Below are 21,477 nucleotides of genomic sequence, written 5' to 3'. Positions count from 1 at the left end.
ACTGAACATTCCAGATAATGACTACTGTGCTTTTGAATCTGAAGGATTTCAACATTTTGTAGACATAGACAATATATTTTATTTGTTATTTTGTTCCATTTGTAAACTGTGATTGAAAGATATGACAATCTATATATAACTCTGAAGGACTATGAAATGTGCATGGAAGTCAATATGGTGTATTGGAAGTCTGCACACTGTACAGTACCCTATACTGAGGAATTTCAGAGACGCACCCTTACTCAATGAACCCAGCAGCCCTCGTATATTTGCTGTTTTCAGAGCTGCCTGCAACTTGACTCATAACTATGGGTGAATTCATATATGCCAAAGTTACTTTAACACACTGTGCTTTGGGTGTTTTTTTTTTCAAGTCTGCCTTGTAGGAGTATTGACTCACGTTGTCAATGTGTGCCTTGGAACCCAGTCATAGTTCCAAATCATAGCCTCAGGGTGGCCCTTCTCCATGCCAGAGATGTACTGATGTTTGCACATGGGTCTAAGTGAACTTCAGGAATGGGCCCTCCCTCCCACTTCCTTATTGACTCAAATCCCAACATGTCAAGAGTAATGCAAAGACACATTTTCAATGGGATCCTTTTTTAATATTCATGATCATCAATCATTGCAGGGACCCCCTGCAATAATGAAAATATTGACAAGTATTTGCAAACACAACAGTGATGTCCTATAATTTGTCAAGGGGAGAGAGATGAAAGGGCTCCTTGGTCCAACAGTATGTTGTGACAGCAGCCATTCTAATCATGATGGATACCACAGGGAATGAGAAATGTTGGGGAGAGGAGGAGCTGCCCAGGGTCAGACACCCAGACAAACAATGTTAGCCACTTATGCAATCCTACCCTACACCCTTTTCATTCTACTGAGCCATGCTGAGCTGGGTACTGTGCTGGCCTGGTTGTACATTCATCGTTGTTGCTGTAACATTGCTGGAAAGGACCATGTGAAAAGAAAATATCTGAACGAGCCAGGTACTGTTCAGGTTGGGTTAAGGTTAGTAATATGTGTAAAGCCCCTAGGGAAAACAACCATCAGAAATAAAACAATTCAACAATTAATTGTTAATGAATTTTTAGACTGGATATTTTCTGAGGACAAATTATTTTACTTGATTCTCATATTTTCAAATATTGAAGTCATGCCCTCTTCACCTCCATGTCATGGTTGAGGCTTATTCAGACTCCTTTTCAATACAGTAGGTCATAATGTTGTTATTACTTTGTTATACTTTGTCTAAAACTGTTATGAACACTGCCATCTACAGTAATCAGAGGGCATACAGAAAAAAATACATTTAACTGTAGATAACAGAAGACAACATGATTTTCTCTTTGATGTGTTATTTTTGTATAAAATGGAAATCAATCTTTTAAAATCATTATTTATACTTTCTGAGAAAATGTTGATATTTCAAGTAAAGATTCTTTTCAAAATGAATGAATGATGGTCAGTGTTTTCTGTTTTGCTGTGGGATGTATGATATTTCTTTGTAAAAAAAAAAGAAAGAAATCCTTACCTTCCAGGAAGTTTAGCAACATGAATGACCCTCATGTTACCTTTTCACCTGACTGTGTTCTTATGACACGTGTGATGGGAATTTCTATTCTTCAGCAAATAATGTTTATTCAAGCTACGTATCTGATGGACAAAGTGAATTCCCTGGCCCACACCGTGTGACACATTGTCCCAGTGTGTGTGTGTGTGTGTGTGTGTGTGTGTGTGTGTGTGTGTGTGTGTGTGTGTGTGTGAGGGTCTGTGTGTATGTGTGTGTGTCTGTGTCTGTGTGTCTGTGTGTGTCTGTGTGTGTATGTCTGTGTGTTTGTTTGTGTTCTTTGCTAGTCGGATACATTGGTAAAATTACCATTTATTGCTCGAATACCAAAAGTCTTATGTGCATGCAAATTTAACAAAAATGGAAAATGGGTAGGAGGATACTGTGGGGCATACTGTGGGGAATAAATATTCAAATTAGAGAAACTGCTCATTTTCAGTCGTCTGCACAGTCATAGCCAGCCAGGGTCAGACAAAATCAATTCAGCTAAGCCAGGCAAGGAGTCCAAGTTTGACACTTCTTTCAGCACAAAAATTACACAAATTATACAGCAGTCTGGACTTCAATTACCTGATCCCATCCTCTTTGAATCACCGAAGTAATCTTATTGTGTTGTAGCTAGATCCATGTAGCTATGAGGACCCCATTTTATTCTCAGAAACACAACACAAAATACGCTACACCATGATTTTCATCGTCGATTGTCTTTAACAATGTTTTTGAGAAAACAGTGATTATTCAACCAGAGCTGCACTATTTAAAACTCCTATTGGATCATTATGGTTTACGGTTGTTATGTGCAACTTTGCTAACTTCTTAGGACTGTTTTGCTCAAGCAAAATGGACCCTTTTTAGTGTGCAACTCAAAGTCAACTCCCTCAGTGAAAGCTCTGCATATCATTTGTCAATGATGGAAACTTAAAATGCAATCTTTTGCTTTCTCAAATGGGCCAGCAGTGGGCACCTGGAGTGAATTATAACTCATATTAATAGACCACTTTACATTCCAAAACAAGTACAAGCCATTTGACATGACAGGGGGTTAGGTGCTACCTCAGTTAATGTTAGGACCTAGGGGCTTTACACACGACAGGACCGAGGCGAACCATATTGTGCTGCCTTGGATATCTTCCTTTCACACGGTCCTTTCCAGCACTGTTCCAGCAACTATGGTAGATGTGGAACCAAGCCATCCCAGCTCGGTTTGGCTCTGTAGTGTAATATGGGTATTCTGGTTCACAAACTGAACCAATGTGTTGTGTATTATATAGTAGAGGGGCCTGTTTTGGAATGGAAAGGAGCCATTGCTTCACAATTATGACTGCGAATCAGCTTCGCTACCGTTTTAAGAAGGACCTGATAAATCGTACTTGTTGACAAGTATGGTTTGTGTGCGTGTGTGTGTGTGTGTGTGTGTGTGTGTGTGTGTGTGTGTGTGTGTGTGAAAAATAACAAGGGGTGAATATCCAAACATACATATTCATTGTGACTCTCTCTGTATCAGTTGATCTGCTATCACAAACATATAAATCCCTCCCAAACTGCATCTATATACAACTTTATAGTTTGTCTCTAAAACTGAATCCACAACATGGACCTGTGGTTTTGAGTAGTGTGAAAGGACAATCATTGTAATAGTTGTAATGGGTTAGGGTTAACCCTAACCCTAACCCAACTCTGCAGAAGAAGCCTTTTCTGTCCTAAGCTTGAAACTCCTGAAGGACTGCCCTCCATAGCTACACGAGGAGGAGTCCTGCTGGGGACACCCTTGTAATCCAATGATGTTGCTCTGTTTGGTTATCAATGAGGCCTTTGATTCTAGGCCCAGGGAGCCACTAAAGATCTGAACCGCTGCTCTTTTATGACTTTTCACTCAAAGAAACACAGGTTAAGAAGAAAGAGTGTTCCATTCCCATTTGCATCCATTTGGAAACAAGGAGATATACAATGCTATACAGCACTAATTCATCGACTGAATTAAAATGACTGTGAACTAATAACAACGATTACATTAATTCAGCTGTTTAATTCAACTGACATTTTGGAGGGGTAGCTTTCAGTGTTAGATATAACATTACTTTTTGTGTTCTGTCTACATTTGCAGGCGAAATCACAGATTATGCTCATTGTCAAAGTGCTGTGTGTGCTCATATTGACCGTGCCATGGAATGCTGCACATCATCAACGTATGTTTTACAGTACCATTTCAGAGAAAGGAAATATATACCTGTAAAAGTCTTCACTGAAACGGTAGGACAGTCTAACAATCCAACTAGCATGCAACTATTGTTAAACAAATGAAGCTCCATTCTCAGTCCTCGCTTCTATCCTCATTTGTCACCGTGTCTCTGTTATGGAATCCCCAGCTAGAGAACACAGGTTAATGACTACCATGGCATTGTCCTATTCATCCCATAGCTGTCTACAAAGTGGAAAATATACATAACAACATGAAAAGGAAAAGGTAGAGGTGGTGATAGAGGGATGAGAGGAGGAGATTTATTTAAAGAGGCAATCTGTAATTGGTACATCAATTTTGGGACTTAATAAAGGTAATTAATTTAAATTAATGATATATTGTTCATCAATTTAAATTAATGATATATAAACATTGATTCTTGAATAATATAACTTGCTTCATGAGCTTAGATCAACTGTCTTACCGCACCAGAACCCAAAATATAAACGTGTTTTAAGCCATTGGTTGTAAACAATACAATTGTAAACACTGTATAACACATGGTTCAAAACTTTAACTTTGATCTCTTAGATGTCAGACCTGGCATCCATAGATCTGTCTATGAAATTGAGAGTGGTTACATTTCTCCAGCCCCGTCCCTCAGCTGTTTACCAGAAAAGGTTGCGGGGAGATCACTTTGTTGTTGTATGAATTATAGATTGCACCTTAAACATCACGCAATTTTAGGGAACTAACTGTGATGCTTACAGTACATAAGAACGTGATGAAGAGATGCAGTGTACTGGAGAGTTTTTCATTACCTCACCAGTAGGTAGTGAAGAGAAGAAGAAGGAATGATTCTTCAGATCCAGTTGGGACTCAGAGGTCAACATGAGGAGCGAGCTGGACACGCGGGGAACAGAGGACAGCGACAAAGGGACAGAAAGTGGAAGCTGCAGGGTGAATGTGGTCGTGTGTTTAGCAGTCCTAGAAGAATGGGTACTACATCAACTCCAGCTGAGGCCCAAAGGGGTTAATGGATAAGACTACCCAGCAGGGGTCAGAGGTCGCAAGGCCACGCTCTGCCAGGGCTAATTGGTCACTGCGAACGGAGTTCAAGCCAACCCCTCTGTGGAGAAATACATACACATGTATGCGGAAGCTTTGATAGAGGAGTCTTCCATCAAAAGCCCTTGATCTACGAAAGGCCCTCCATTGTGCCCTTGGACAGACATGGAGATCCAGGCTTTGGTTGTAACAATCAAAAGCCCTCACTGCATGTTACCAAGGACACAGACACATTATTAGTATTTCACAGATGCATTTCACTGCAGTTGTTGTTTTGTTTTACGTTCACATTTCACGTTTGAGCACTCTTGCTTTTTGTATTTTCTCTTGTTCAACATCCATCAGAACGCATTGGATTAAAAATTAGACCGGCAGACATTACAGTTGTCCAGTAAGTGGATACATAATCAGTTCATTGCTGTGAGATTACTTTATTATCTTCAGTGTGCAAGTATATGAAGCAGTATGCCATACTGAATGAAAAAGTAGTTTAGCAGGGCAACACAAAAGGATCAATTAGCATAGAAAAGTAGGACAGATCCTGCTGGAGAAAGGTCTATTTCAAGCCATAATTTAGCTGAGAGTCTGACAGTTGTTGTGTATATCATGAAAGAGGAAACATATCACAATTGAAGTGGAAAAACTACAACTCAGTACAACTCATACATAAAAACTACAACTCAGTATCATTGCCATACCATTGAAAGTATTAACAGTTCAAATTACTTATTATTATCAATTCGTTTTTTTAACAGAGAAATAACTGCAGATCAAATATCAACAAATGTATTCATTAGATTAGGTCATAAACCATTAGATGTGATACATTACATTGTTAAGGGCTAAATGAGTCAAATGAGCAGTCCTTTCACAGCCTAAGGGAATCAATCTTACTAGCAGGCCATCAGAGGAATAAGGCTGAATAAGAATGAGAGCCCTTTTTAGCCATTGCTCCTAAATGGGAGTAAATGAGATGTGGGTCTTCTCCTTGTCCTTTCATGTCAGAGACAGATCATATACAGTACAGAGGAGTCCTGACAGATTACGGTTGCCATGCTGATGCTGTCACAGGCCTGGTTGCTGAAGGGGTTAATGATTTATGGACAATAGGGGGATGCCCAGAGTGGGACCCTGGGTTAATGTTCACCTTTCTCACTGGGCCACCTCTGGGGTCTGCCCATTGCCAGCCCAACCCCAGCACCGGGGGACCTGACTGACTCTACTGGCCTCCAGCTAAACCCACCACGCCCAGCAGGGTGCGAGACCCATGCTCCTCAAGCCCCAAGAATGGACTCAAAGAGCCAAGGAGGAGGGACAGAGTCTGAGAGACTGACGAGGGCTGATGAGATGTTTTCAAGAGTGTAATGCTCTCAGACACCAACAAGTCACAGGACAACTGCTAAACAACTTTGTAGTTATTTAACGTAATGTATTGCTACATTACAACTGAATTTGTATCCAATGAATGCGTAGCCATGTGACTAAACTATATGGGTCAAGGTGGATGAGGAGTGCCACTATCTACAACCCACTATCTACCCCGTCTGGTGGAGGCATCAACGGCATTAAGGGAGATATCAATATGGTCATTCCTAGCTGGTGGTATTGCTCCCTCTGTAGTGGATATGACCTTTCAATGTGTCCATTGAGTAGATTCTGGGCAGAGGATGGGTCTAGGGTAGACCAGATGATGGATCGCAGAGGGGTCTGTCATCCTATGTCTTACACTGCCCTCATTAAGCTGTAAATCTTTCACAACAACACCCACTGAACAATAGGAGAAGGGCTCTTCCCTGTTACTCCACCTTGTCACTGGTGCAACAATGAAGATGCCAGCTGAATCAGTTTATGTGTCTCAGCCACACAATGGCCTCAATACCTCTATCAGCCTGTAAAAATGTTGGACAAATCCTTAGGGTATAAATGCAGTTGCCATTAAATTCAACAAGCTATAAAAAGATCAATGTATTTGACATGCTGCTAATTTTTACTAGGTAAATCTAATGTACTAAAATGAATGAATTTCCCCTTAGTGAAATGAACTTCCCCTTAGTAAAAGAAGATAGGCTATCATCTGCAATGGATTATGAGCAAGTCTTGCTTCCTTTATCTATCTATCTTATCTTTTCCCATAAAAAAATTCACACTCACATTTCCCATCTTATAAAGGATTCTGAAAAAAATACTGGACTGTGCCATTACCTGAATCCTAAAAAAAATACTAAAATCATAATAAAATAAATAAATAAATAAAAAGATTTAGTTCATTCAAGCCACTTCTTGATGTGGCTTCCTTTCCTTAATCTGCATTTATCTCCATACACCTGTCCTCTTCCTCTTGTCGAATCTTTGGTGTAACCTGATCCACTGTAATGTCTCTCGTGAGATCTTTGCTGGCAAAATACATTTGAGAGAAGCACAACAGTGACATCTTGTGGATAAGAAATAGCAGTGATCTGGAATATTCACACACCGTCACTGGCTTCCGACATCTTTCAGTCTGTGTTGTTACGATGGCTCTACGGCCAGGATCAGGGGGAGGTGGCAGGTATTTCATTTCTTTAAAATTAACATTTAAGAAACAAGACTCACGATATTCTACTTTTAACATTTCAATTTAATTGGTCAATATATTTACTCACCGGATAGTGAGAGGGGAATGAGGGTTGCTTTGTAGGCGAGGCAGGGTATCGTGACGGCTGTGTAGCTAACTAGCTAGCTCGCTCGCTAGCTGTCAGGTCAGCTGTCAAAGGTGCTCATTATTGTGTGACTGGTTTGTTGGATGTCGCAAATGATGACAGTTGACCAACTGATAATTCCCAACGACGATAGCTTACGATAGTGATGATAGTGGCAAGACTTATTATGGACAACTAGCTAACAGTTGCTGGCTAGCTAGCTTTCAGATGCTTATTGCTCTAGTCTAGTCTGCTAGCCTAGCTACCACCTATCTATCTATGTTATGTAGCCAGCTGCTGACGTTAAATCTAGATGACATAAATCTGTGCAAACAGCATGCCACATTGTGATGGTTAGAGTGATTGCTTGTAGGTACATTGATATAATTTGATACTAATTAAAGGGTTCATGATATCAGCCAGATAGCTAGCTAATATGGAATGTCTGTCGTCATGTCAGCTGATTCAGATGAGGTTGCTCTACAGCCCAGACTACCCGCACACTATTGTCAAGGCACAATGGTGTGAAAGCTAGCGCCTGCCATGATCTCTTATGACTTATGTTTCGCTAGCTAGTCAAGTAATATGCTAGCTAGCATCATTTTTAGCAGCTCGACAGAGCTAGCTAACAACCTCCCCACCGTGGTGATGTCAGGTGTCTGGGATGGATTCACATCAATTGCACTTGAAGGTAGCAGCTAGCAAACTAAAATAAACTTCTTCTGAACATGTGGATATCAGTTTCACATTCTCCTCTCGTCTCTTTCATGATGTGATCAGTATGAGCATTGTCGTCTCGTTACAGTGTCTCAACCCTCTCTGTTAAAAGGGCTTGCTTCTCTAGGCTTGTCCTCTCTGAGCTGTTGTCATGGGTCCTGACTTCATACCACTCCAACCTGTGTTCAGAGACTGATGGAGAGCCATGCGATTTAGCCAAGGCTAGTTATTTAGAGGAGCCTTGAGCCTGTTGATGTTGGTGAAGCAGCAAGTCCAACAGTGAAGATGAAAAGGCCAGCCTCATGTTTTTTTCATCAACAGAACCTCAGCCGGAGCTGAGCAGCTTGAATAATAAATGTCTACCTGCTACACATCTCTGGTTGAGCAGCCAGTGATATTGATACTGTTTGTGAAACCAAAGAACCCTGTATTTCAGATTAGCCTACCTGCGCCAAGCAGGACTAGGAACTTTGGTCGTTGCCGCTGCTTGGAACTACACTGTGTGTGACTTTGAGACTTTAGTAGAATGTGAGGTAACTACCGTATTTAGGTGTTGTGTGCGTGAAGCCCTAGAGTAGCTAGGCCTACAGGACATACACAACAAAATAATGTTAGTTTCTTCACACAGCATTGCTGTTATGTATAACCTAAATCATAATACTGTTCTCCAGCATGTTCTTATGGTTCCTTATCTTTGGTAGCATAGAGGTTCAGTTCACTACCTATCTTCCACTGTCGATTGAAGACCCATCTTAACGGTCCCTCCTAAAGACCTCTTCATCTCCACTATCCCCCTGTGCAAGTTTCCTTCTCCTGTGAATACATTTAAAAAATAATAATAGTAATAATAATAAATAATAATCTTCCTTTCTTCTAGCATTGTGACTGCCAATAGCCCCTGGTCCTAGCATAGATTAACTTTTTCTTATGATGACTGATGGATAGATGATTCACTTACTTAGTCCAATGTATTTGTTGTAAGTCGCTTTGGATAAAGGCATCTGCTAAATGCCATAAATGTAAATATAAAAAGTGTTCGAATGTTGCATGCAATCACAAGCCTAATATTTTGTTTTGCTCAAGCAAAATGAGGCCCCTAGTCCAAAGTTGGCGACTATGACAGGCTGCTCTAGCTACACTTGTGGCTACACTTTGTGTGTGTGTGTGTGTGTGTGTGTGTGTGTGTGTGTGTGTGTGTGTGTGTGTGTGTGTGTGTGTGTGTGTGTGGGCGTGTGGGCATGCATGCATGATGACAGGCTCTGACACACAGAGTCAGGGGATAGGAGCGGGCGGGCAGGCAGGAGCTGTGTTTGGCAGGCCAGCCTGGAAATAATGAAACCTATCCTAGGCATCAGGAGCCAGAGGCATGCGTCTCCACTCTCCCACTGCTCCCTGGCATGGTACATGCTCAGTTTGTCACTCATGGGACTCACACACAAGTGGGAGTTTGAGACAGGAGGGCTTTAGCAACAGGTGTAGCTAACTTTTCTACTGCTGTTTGAGCAACTGGGAGAAACCTTGAATCTCGCATTAATCTTTATTAGAGGTGCATGGGAAGCTGACAATTTGCACTCTAAAATGAATTAATCAAGACAGGGTAAATTGTTATTTAATAGGTTTAGTTAAGTATGATATGAATTTTTCAAAGCCAAGCTGTTTAATCAGAGTTGGGGGGGATTTGAGCAGCTATGACTAAGATGAGTAACAACAACCCTAATGTTGATGTGCTAACGCTCATATTATAATTGTGTCAAAACTTATTAAATATTTCAAAGTAGGAACGACTTGTACGGAACCATGGTTTTAGCCTAAGCGAGGTGTGAGGTCACTGTGCGCTCGAGTTATCCCACCTTGAAACAGGAGGGAGACTCACTTACAAATGCATTGAATAATTAAGGTTGATTTATCATAGGATCGTTGAAGCTCGTCAATGTTTAATGAGCGAGTGCTTTTGTGTACACTTGTTTCTAAAGTCTGTGAGAGAGAGCGTCCAACATGGCCTGGTGCCGCACACAAGTCCTGTTCAGAAGAGCCTACAATCTCTTACAGTTCCATAGACACTTGTGGAGATGATTCTGATTCATAAGCAGGATGGTTGTATGCTACTGCAATGGAATTGTTGCTTTCCTGTTTAGGGTTAGGGTTAGATCGATCCAATCCTTTCAGATTTACTAAATGGACAGGGTTGTTTCTGGAGACAGGGCACCAGCGTTGAATACGATGGACTTCATCCTCTGCTCACTATCACTGGCCAGCGCCCAAGCCTTCATACAGTATTAGCCCTGGCAGTGTTGCTATTGTGAACACACAGGCCTTGTACAATGTAATGTCCTATACAGGCCCAACAGCTGGTATCACTGCTTATCTCCATTGTGTTAATCTGCACTGCTAATCCAGGGCTGCGTCTCACTCCGGAGGGCAGTCACCTTGTGTCTGCCCTTGTTCACTCCCCTTCACAGATCTTGGCCTACACATACACAGCCAGTCCAATCAGATCTGTGAAGGGGATTGATGGGAGGGAACAACTTTCCGGAATGAAATGCAGCCCAAGGGTCGTTGTTGTGGTAGTTCCCCCATGAAAACATTGGAAAGCTGTAAATCTGAGGGTGAACAGATGTGAGGCAGGATCGCTCCAAGTCAAGCCCTGATGGTGCGAAAGTTATCCTGGAGATGTTGTTTGCAATTGTGTATAACAGAAGGGAGTTATATGCATAATTTATTATTGTCATTGCTAGACAACCAAAGTTGATAGGTATTTGCGTTCAGTACAGCGTAGTAGGGGCAATTCCACAGTAACAGAATGATTTTTCATTTTCAAACACATACCAAACAATACCCTTGTTTGGCAAGTTTAACAAACCATACAACTCTATACACAAGGACGACTACTATTCAATTCCCAGTGAAAAAAACAGATGTGTATGATTCAAAGTTCGGTAATGGAATTACCCTAAAATCTCCCTGTTTATTTTTTTATGTAACTACGTCTCCCCAAAACTGTTTAAATATGTTAAAAACTGTTAGGGGGAAAAAAAGGGCATAGGATGATGGGCCTAAATATACACATTTAAAATGTACAGTGAACGTGCATCGCGAGTGTCAGTTTCACCATAGAGAGACCATAGAGAGGGGAAGATGTGACTCTGCGTCACAGTTCCACCCTGGCCTTTGTCTCCTCCTCCTGACGTCCACTACCTTGTCTCTCTCGCCTCATTCACTGACGCAGTCTGTTGCCCATGGATACCTCGGTCTCTGTCTTCTGTTTCCGAAAAAAGTTTTTTTCACTTGGCTATAGATTCCTAATGATCTGTCTCCCATTTTGGCTGCCAGGCCACGATCAAGACAAATCTCTATTAATTGCAGAGATTGAAAGGACCAGTGCTGTGAGGCATTCGCATTGAAATGATAATGCCTTGCAGATATTATTTATGAACCAAAAAAACACAAAAACACGCCGTGTGAAAATGTTGTCAAAGGAGCTCATTCCCTGATCAATAAATGTTGTTCTGAGCAACAGCAGAGTGTTATTGGATCCATTTTTCTTCCCGCTTGTCAGATTTAGTGTTGGCTGTCAGTGCAATATATATTCATGCATTCCTTGGAAAGCAGTGAGCCTGAACAATAAGAGGCACACAGCATTCAGATGTAGCCTCGGCTGGTCTCGCCAAACAGAAATGTGTCAGAACATAAATAAACAGGAAAGAGTCTAAGTATTTAGGTTGTCTTTGTGTTGAAATAAGACCAGGCCCGGGCCTAGACTCTTTTTTCAATGGTAGGTTAATTTGATGTGCATTACTCCACAGAGAATTTACGGGTATTGTGTTGTAAAGGCACGACACATTAATTTCTCCTCACTGAATTATTATTTCATTCGCCCAATCCATACTAGTACTACCATATGCGCCTGACAGAGAGTGTTTTCAGCTCATGTACAGTTAGGCTACTGCACGGCGTTGTGGCTCACGACCTATGTTTTTCCCTTTTTTCCTCCAGTTTTATTTATCCTGTCGGAGGGGGCCTCGGAGCGCCACAAGGTGAGTCATGCTTCAAGTCAACATTACTCCCCCCCACCCCTACCACCCCCCCCATGCCGCCTAGGTCCTTCACTCTCCATGCAGTATGTGCTCTGGTTTCCTCAGCAGTTGGATTCAGACAAAAGGCCTCGCCTGCTAACTGACTGATCACTATAGAGACACTCAAATAGACCCAGTTGACATTCATGCTATGCGAGCTAGATCAATGCTAGGTGAAACTCACCCTATGCTACCTAGATCAATGGAGATCGTATAGGCCTGTGTGTTCTCATTCGTTTCACAGGTCACTGGAGCATTGGGTCATCCTCCATTTTCAGTGCAGCATTGAGCAGATCATTCAATAATGCATGCAGTGGATGATGTCATCACACATGGCCTCATATTCTTTGAAGTGCCGCTGGACCGACAGTGTGTACAGTGTAGGCTACAGGATGCCAGAGAGTTAGGCAGAGCCCTATGTTCTGTAAAGTGTTTATTTACTTTAAAACGACACACCTCAGTCCTCATAAACACACAAACGTTTGGTAACGCCTCCCGTACGGGTTGCTTCGAGGCGTCACCGGTAGGCACTGATGTTTTAGTAACACGCTGCATCAGAATGCATGCAGAAGCACTTTGGATGACTGAGCCATTTATTCCGCTTGGATAAGGCCTAATATGGTGTGTCATCCGGAGGCTCCGGGAGGACAGAATGCATGTATGTGTTGTCAAGGACCTCTTGCTGTCAGCTAGAGCATCTGTGCATGTACACACTCTTTATTATTTTTTTTAATCCTGAGCTGTCACGGTACTCACGCAAAAACAAAACAGATTGCGTTGTTGCTGAGCTGCTGTTTCCTCCTTGTCGCTGTTCAGGAGATTTGTTAGCAATAACATCTCGCTGCAAATGAGGGAGTTAATACTCATCTCTCACACTCCTTAAACCCTTTGTTAACTGCGGATTTCTCAGAAAATAGATTAAACCGAAATCACACTTGAGATTCTCACATTTGAAAATGATTTTTTTTTACTCTATGACTATTGTTTAATCTAGGTCTGTGAAGCCAGACAAAAATAGACTGTACTGTCTGTGCTCTCTCATTTGGACACTTTTAGTGATGCAATGGGTGTTGTGGAGTTGCAACAAACCTCTGTTGTGTTTTTTTTTTTTGCACAGGCATGCTACCCATGCAGCAACAGCAGCAACAACAGGGCTTCCCTATGGTCCAGGTCATGCAGCCCAACATGCAGGGAATGATGGGAATGAACTTTGGAGGTCAGATGCCTCCTGGTGCAATGCCTATGCAGGTGGGTTTGTGTTTGTGTTCTTGTTTTATGTGGTTCCTCTTCTCAGGGGCCTTTACACACTACAGGGCTGACCCAAACCATACTGTGGTGGCTCGGATGTTTTCCTTTCACATTGTCCTGTCTAGGCCAGTTTCAACAACTGGTTCGACAAATGGTGGATGTTTTAGCCACGATGGCCCAGTATAGCTCAGCTTGGTTCGGCTTCTTTATTGTAATTAGGGTGTTACTGGTCTGGTGTACAATGTGCTCTCTTTTACCTCACTGGGTCTTGGGTCCTCTGAGAATTAAGGACAGACAAAAAAAGAAGGGCAAGAAAGAATCTTCCTCCTGTTTTCTGTGTTACTTAAGAGACTCTGAGTCTGCCCGCCTCAAGCTACCCCTCACCTTAAGAGTGCAGAAGAAGAGCAGTTTGCAGGGCATTACCTCATACATAGCCATCTATTATGAAGCCCAGCTCCAGCCTTTATCTGTCTTTTATCTTGTCTTTCTTTTATCTTGTCTTTCTTTTATCTTGTCTTTCTTTCTTCTACCACATGACATCACACCACCCCTTTCTCATCCTTTTTGCACCCCAGACTCTGATTTTATCACCTCCGGTGCATAGTAGTGTCGATACATCGCCTGTGCAGTCTAATGATAGTAGTTATGCCCTCAGACTTTGTTGCTACATTGCTGTATTTCAGAGAATGAGGGGGTTTATCTAACCCTGGAGGCTTCCAAATTCACCTGTTTACAAGATGCTGCTGATGCATAAACAGTACACCGTGACAGCCCACTAACTGCTAATGGCACTGTCCTCAAGTCTATTAAAATCACTTAGAAATGCATTGGTTTCCTGCTGCTGCTGCGACTGATGATTTAATATTGAATGAAGGGAACGCTGCACATGTTAATGAGTGTGCTGCTGTGTGTCTGTTTGTTTGTGTGTCTGTGTGTGTGTGTGTGTGTGTGTGTGCGTGCTGTCTGTGCAGGGGGGTATGGCCATGGGGATGCAGGCCCCAGGCATGCAGTTCATGGGCCAGCCGCAGTTCATGGGCATGAGGCCCCCGGGGCCCCAGTACACCGCCGACATGCAGAAACAGATGGCTGAGGAGCACCAGTAAGGCATCTTTCTTTGTGTGCCTGTGTGCCTGTGTGTGTGTGTGTGTGTGTGTGTGTGTGTGTGTGTGTGCGGGTGAGTATGTGTGTGTGTGTGTGTGCGCGTGTGTGCGCGCGTGTGTGTGTGTGTGTGTGTGTGTGTGCGTGTGTGCGCGTGTGTGCGCGTGTGCGCGCGCCTGCCTGTGCTAACTGTGTGTTGTGTGAACGTGTGACCTGTAGGAAGCGTCTGGAGCAGCAGCAGAGGATGCTGGAGGAGGACCGTAAGAGGAGGCAGTTTGAGGAGCAGAAACAGAAGCTGAGGCTGCTGAGCAGTGTTAAACCCAAGGTCAGCCTCATTCTGTCAGCCCTGTCTCACTACATGGTACATTTATAAGGAAGGAAGAAAGCTCTTTTCACGCTCAAAGTTAAAAAGTTTTGTTATTATAATTGAGTTGAAATCATGATGTTTCGACTATCGAAAGGCATTTCAAAGATTTAACTGACGCTCTTATCCAGAGCGACTCACAATAGGTGCATTCATCGCTGTCTGAGTCACGACTGGCATGTTCATACATTGTGATAACAACACGGTCTGTCTCCCCCTCCTGAGCGCTGCTTTGTCCTGTACACACAGACAGGGGAGAAGAGCCGCGACGACGCGCTGGAGGCCATCAAAGGCAACCTGGACGGTTTCAGCCGAGATGCCAAGATGCACCCCACACCATCCTCACACCCCAAGAAGCCAGGTACAGTACGCAGGACCCTGACCCCAGTTGCCGTTGTCCTTGGCTCTGCCCCAACCTATCTCTCCTCCAGGAATCCAACCACTCCTCAGGCTCCCCAACTGCCTGACTGAAAAGCCTTCTGACAGACAGACAGACAGACAGACAGACAGACAGACTGGTGGACTGGTGACAGCCAGGGGACACGCTCTCCGACATCAGTTGTTGCAATGAACACAGCAGCTTGTTTTCGTGTCCCAGGGGTTTACTAAGAGTGTGTCACACAGATTCGTCCATTTACCATATTTAGAGAGCAACATAATCCTCTGCTTTTTTTTTCAGTTATATTTTCGCCTACTGTTGTGTTTGCTACTTCCCTCATTTTTCCCTTTTTCCTAATTTGTTACAAGCTCCAATATTTGGAATACCTTAACAGTCATAGGTTCTTGATGTGCTACTTACTGTATGTTTAACTTTGTTATAGACCTTCAACGTTAAACATGTAGATGCCTCTCACTTTTCATCTTGTCTTGTGCATTACAGAAAGTTTTGTATTGGCATAAAACTAACCAATTAAATATTTAGGATTGATTATTTTGGTATACTTAGTTCACGTTAATTAATGGACATTATCATATTTATTGTTGCATATGATATTCGTATTGTCCAATCATTTGCATAAGAAGCTATGGAGTACATTTTCTGATCCTGCACAAAATAGTCTTTATGTTTCACTGTTGTGTTGTGGTGCACTTTATGTATCTTCCACCCTAGCCCTGTGTTGTGTGTCGTTGCCATCATCATTATTTCTCCATTTTTACAGAGTCATCGCCATCCCACTCCTCTGTCACCTCTCACTCCCTCCCCCCTCATCTCCCCCCTGAGGATGATGACGAGTTTAGTGACTTTATAAAGGGGCCCGGCGTAGACGCCTCATCCTCCTTCCCCTCATCCTCCTCCTCTTCCACCCTCCCCCTCCCCTTCCAGCCCCATGCCCAGCCATCGTCCCCCTCTCTCCGGGCAGGTGGTCTATCTGCCGTGTCTTTAGATTTGGGTCCCACACAGAGAACCCCCTCCTCTGCCTCCCTCCCTCAGTCCCTCCCCACTTCTGTGTCCATTCCTACTGCCACACAAAACTCTGCTGTCAACTCCAGCTCCCAATCTGCATTTCAAGGTAACTCCTTCCTTTTCTTTTGCATCAACCTCATGAGTCAGTCTTCATAACCAAGCGTTAACACACCGCCACACCTGTTTGGTAGACATGTTTAACAGTCGTGTTGTTGATGTGATAAAGCCCTAACTCATAGTGTTGTTAGAAACGGAAGCCTCATCCTCAAGTGTCAATCTTGGCCCACAGTTGACAGTGTGCTAGCATGCAGACGCAACGGCAGATGGGCAGATTACCTTAGCCTTTAAGTTAGCACACACTAGGAAGTTAACAATGTTACTGCACTAGCCATAGCACTGCCTACAGTACAATTGGTGAAATACTGACAGCGCTGCGCTCTCTACCAGACCTGGGTAGGAAAATATTTGAGCGTTTGCTTGAGCCTATCTGGAGTGCCAGATGGGTGGGGTTTGTACTTTGGGGATACTGTTTGAACCCAGGTCTACCATCCACAAAGAGCTTTGACGGTCATGGCTGACTCTGCCAATGCTGCTGTTGATAAGCCAGTTGTCGTGAGGAAGGGATGGGACAGGTGTGTGACAGAAAACACACCAGGCAATAGGAAGCAGACTGCAGGTCTTTGTGTCCCCTGCCTTGTAATCTCCTGGATCAGGTTGTGTGTTCCCTCCTCTGTAACGGATCCATGCAGATAAACTCCCCATAGTCCCCACAGAGGAGAAACACCAGCTGGAGAGCCTCACAGCCTCCTCAGAATTCTGTTTACATTCCAAATGTGTTAAGGGGTTTGTGACCTAGTTGTCTCCTGTCTGTAGTAAGCCAATTAACTGAGATGGCACCAAGTTGCTTTCTCTTTGATATGTTGCCTCTGACCTGGAAAGGGATATCTGTAGTAACTGATAAGCCGCCTGTAGCTTCACCTAGGCGTTAAAGTTGAAAATGCGATAATGTAATGTCTGAGGCGCTAAATATCTACACACCAAATGTTCCCCTCACTTAAGATTTTTGAATTACAGCTGTACATGCACTGGTCGACAAAAAAAGGATCTACCTCGAACCAAAACTCTTTTTGGTGCCACGTAGAACCATCTTTGTTGAAAGGGTTCTATATGGCACCCAAAATGGTTCTTCAAAGGGTTCTCCTACAGGGACAACCCTTGTGCAATGGTCAGTTTCTGTCAAGTTAGACATTCACCCCACCATCTTCAGGGAGCCCGTACAGTAGAAGTGAGTAAACCGACCCGATGGATGGTTGTGTTACCAAGCCCCTGTGTTCCTCGTCCTCCACCTCTCTAGGCCCCTCCCTGGAAGAGAAACTCTTCTCCTCGTGTGATCTAACGGCTAATAAGAAGGCCCATGTTAGCTTTAAGTCCCAGCAGCCACTGGCAGAGTTGGGCCCCAGAGCGAAAGTCTCGGCCCAGTTTCACTCCAGTGACAAAGCACGGAACTGGGCCTGGAATCCACCGGGGGACCTGAGTTCTGCCTTCACCATAGAAATGCCACCTGAGTCCCCAGCACCACTGCCTGCGGCCCCCACACCAGCTGCTGACACCCTACCCCAAACCAGTAACAACGGTGGTGAGAGAGGAAACCATTTGTCGCTCTTTCTATCTCTGTCGAATTAACTTGATCTATTCTCTATTTATCTATTCTCTACTAAACCCAGATGAGATAAATACTGATGGTGGAATGCCCTTGTTACTGTTTTCTGATTTTTCTGGAAACTTGGACATTCACTGACCATGATTTCCGACCGAATGGGATTGGACCAAATCGGATGCTGCTCACTATTTTCTCATTTATGATCTATACTATCTATGACACAAATCCTACTAACCTCTATTGGCATCACAGAATGAGGTGAAAAGAAAACTATTTTCTCTACTAAGATATTCAAGCATGTGGAATCAAAGGATGACGTAGAAAAATATTCCCTACTACTGTACTACCGATTCAACACACACACACACACACTCTCTCACACTCTCTCAGGGCACAAACTCAAACTCTAGATATCATTTCCCAGTCTTTGGGCCTACATAGTTGTCCATCTCTGCCTCCCTGGGTAACTGCAGCATGACTCTCCTGACTCTCCTGACTCGCTGAGGAGCTGCTCTGCTTCTGCTTGGTCTCTTTTCTAGGCCAGTACTTTCCCTGCACACCTCAAGCCAAATCTCATTAGAGGTTCTGTCTCACGTCGGCCCCTGCCGACACAATGTGGAAATACTCTCTTTTCTCCTGAGGTCGTCTGGAGTAATACCTGCTGACTCAATAAGCCGCCGTCTGTTCCCCTGCTGTGTAACTCCCTTCCAGAGATTGACCTCGCTTTCGTGCATGCAGACTTGCTTGGATTGAGGTTTAACACGGATGCGCTTGGATTGCCCCGTCCCACTGGGGGCCCCGAGGCGCTCCAGATAGGGGCCTGCTTGTGCATATGCCACTTTGCTACCTTCTGTTTGCACTTGTTTGTTTGTCTTTTCTCCCCACTGTCATCCAGGGAAATGTAGCGGCTCATCATGGAGACCTGTGCATTGTAATAGAGTCGTTTAAGTGTCCAAGACGATTTAGACCCGTCTGGTGAGAGGATTATGTGCGAAGTAGCTGCTCGAGTCAACAATTATTATCCCTGTAACATAGAGGTCTGGCTCAAGGCATTGAATCTTCCTCTCCGAATGTACCTCACCTCATTAGTCTCTTTTTGAAGCTGCTTTTAGACCTGCTGAATCAGTATCTCACTTCACTTTAGTCCATAAAGGGGAAAAACAAACCCCTCGGTTACGTAGGAAAGAGATTTAGGTCAATGTCAGTGTGTATTCAAGAGAGGGCCTTGGTTTATTTGTTTTTACAACCCAAATCCAATCCCTCTCTCCCCCCTCAGGAGCTGACAGAGTAGTTGGTTATGGCCCAAGAACAGATGAATTGATGCCTGAATCAGCAGGAGGCTTAGTGAATCAGTGCAGAGTAGTATTACGTCTGCACTGAGCCCTCCAGACGTCAGGTGTAGAGTACTACTCTAGCTGTGAGTTTCCATGGAAACCAGGTTGTGTGGTGACTGAGGGGGACTCAGGACATAGTAATGCCAGGACATAGTTTTTGCCAATGTTTGTGTTTTCGTAACTGTCTCTGTGTTGCTGACAGTAGGTGTTGGTGTATACCCTCAACAAGAGCACATCCAACCCATGGTCCCTGGCTGGCTCTACAACGACAGCCTCATCCCGGGTAAACAATCACCTGTGTTGAAACACATTCCTACTGATAGTCCTTTTCTGACAAGAGTAAATTATACAACCTTTTCAGGTTGCATATTGTAATTGAATCCCGGTTTTTGAATCCCTACAGAGATGTTCAAGAAGGTCCTGGAGTTCACCATGACTCCGGCTGGGATCGACACAGCCAAGCTCTACCCCATCCTGATGTCATCTGGCCTCCCAAGAGAGGCATTAGGGCAAATATGGGCCTCAGCCAATCGCACCACACCTGGCATGCTAACGAAGGAGGAGCTGTACACAGTGCTGGCCCTCATCGGTGTAGCACAGGTAGTCATTTATCATTTTTCAAAGGAGAGTGGAATTCCACTCAGTGTGGGCAGATTGGGTACTGGGGGAGAGGGCAACTGTCATTGACAAGTGTGTCGGCAGGCCCATGTGAATGAGTTCCCCCTCAGGTCCTTGTGCCTGCAGGCCCAGGTGAGTTGAACGTGTTGAAACCACTAGGACGATGGTGCTACAGTTGGGTGAATGTGAATGAGTCCCCCCTCAGGTCCTTGTGTCTGCAGGCCCAGGTGAGTTGAACGTGTTGAAACCACTAGGACGATGGTGCTACAGTTGGGTGAATGTGACAGCCCTCAGCCCTGTGTACCGTCGGCAGGCCTCTTATCTCCCCCAGCCCGGCCCTGTCACCAGCACCCCTGGGAGAATGCAAATCCGGTGCCGTCAGCGGTGCACGCCACAGCAGACATGCCGGGAATAATAAAACTCCTTTTGTTATGGAAATGAGTCTTAAGTCTTAAGGGAGCATCTGCGCTACGAGCTGCATCCTTTTGTAGAGTGATGAGAGAAAATTCGGAAGCTTGTCTTGTCACGGGTGTTAAAATGGAACTCTAATTAATGATTTAGGCAAACTACTCTGTCTCAGCTCGTGGTGGATGGCATATAGATGATTGGTTTGGATGAAAAGGGGGGGGGCATGCGTTCCGACACACATGCATTTTAATTACAACACTCTCGTGTGCTGCTGACTCGCTTTAGGTGCCTTTGTCACTGCAACCGAGTTGAATATTACACCAACATGAATCAGGAGGGACCTATTATAACTTGCTACGTCAAGATCTCCAGGATTATAAGTACTCATGAATGAATTAGGCTGGTCTCCGATGTTACTCAGTGATGCCACATGTAATGCTGCGTTCAAGTGCTCCTCGGAAATAGTAAACTCGGATATTTTTCCGACTTTGAAACTTGATATCCGAGTTTCCCACGCTGAAGAATCTCAGAATCAACCAAGAGGGAGCTCTGCACAAGAAAAGCAGTAGGGAGTTTAGAGTTTCAGAGGACCGCTTGAATGAAAGTTGAAGTCCCCCCCCTCCACTGAATCTTATCTTGGTTATATTCTCCATTGCAGAGTGGTCTTCCAGCAATGAATGTGGACATTTTGAGCCAGTTCCCGTCTCCCCCAGTACCTAACCTGCCCGCCCTGGCCATGGCCATGGCCCCTCAACACATGCCCCAGCACCAGCACCAGCACCCGCACCAGCACCAGCACCAGCACCCGCAGCCCATGATGACCCAGCCCCCGGTCTCCATGCCGATGTCCATGCCCACCCAAGCACCAGCCATCATGGGCATGGCTCCTAGTGCTCCTGCCCAACCTCCTCCCAGCAACTTCATTACTAACTTCCCACCAGTGCAGGTAACAGAGCCATGTGCCCAGGTCAGTTTTGTTTCAGGAAGCATTCCATGGTTGTTTGTTTGTTTGAGCCACTCATGTCTTGTCATGTCAATGTCTTGCGGATGTGTT

The 21,477-nt window shown here is 44.1% G+C and overlaps 1 protein-coding gene across 7 annotated transcripts in view; it reads left to right on the top strand.

Annotated features, from left to right (window-relative positions):
• Positions 1 to 7,314: 7,314 nt before the first annotated feature.
• synrg (synergin, gamma) overlaps positions 7,315 to 21,477 on the top strand; it is a 37,117-nt gene continuing 22,954 nt past the window's right edge. For 3 of the 7 annotated variants that reach the window (XM_083684418.1, XM_083684417.1, XM_083684415.1), the window contains exons 1-11: positions 7,315 to 7,368; positions 12,209 to 12,249; positions 13,406 to 13,536; positions 14,508 to 14,635; positions 14,854 to 14,959; positions 15,248 to 15,359; positions 16,159 to 16,509; positions 17,758 to 18,039; positions 19,600 to 19,680; positions 19,801 to 19,997; positions 21,082 to 21,369. In XM_083684418.1, coding sequence (XP_083540544.1) covers positions 7,334 to 7,368; positions 12,209 to 12,249; positions 13,406 to 13,536; positions 14,508 to 14,635; positions 14,854 to 14,959; positions 15,248 to 15,359; positions 16,159 to 16,509; positions 17,758 to 18,039; positions 19,600 to 19,680; positions 19,801 to 19,997; positions 21,082 to 21,369 — 1,752 coding nt within the window. In that variant the 5' untranslated portion in view covers positions 7,315 to 7,333. The remainder of the gene's footprint in view (positions 7,369 to 12,208; positions 12,250 to 13,405; positions 13,537 to 14,507; positions 14,636 to 14,853; positions 14,960 to 15,247; positions 15,360 to 16,158; positions 16,510 to 17,757; positions 18,040 to 19,599; positions 19,681 to 19,800; positions 19,998 to 21,081; positions 21,370 to 21,477) is intronic. The other 4 variants (XM_083684421.1, XM_083684420.1, XM_083684416.1 and 1 more) reach the window with 3 other exon arrangements.

The sequence above is a fragment of the Argentina silus genome (assembly GCF_951799395.1).
Source record: "Argentina silus genome assembly, chromosome: 14".
NCBI classification, from domain to species: Eukaryota; Metazoa; Chordata; class Actinopteri; order Argentiniformes; family Argentinidae; genus Argentina; species Argentina silus.
This window is presented reverse-complemented; position numbering and strand designations above follow the sequence as displayed.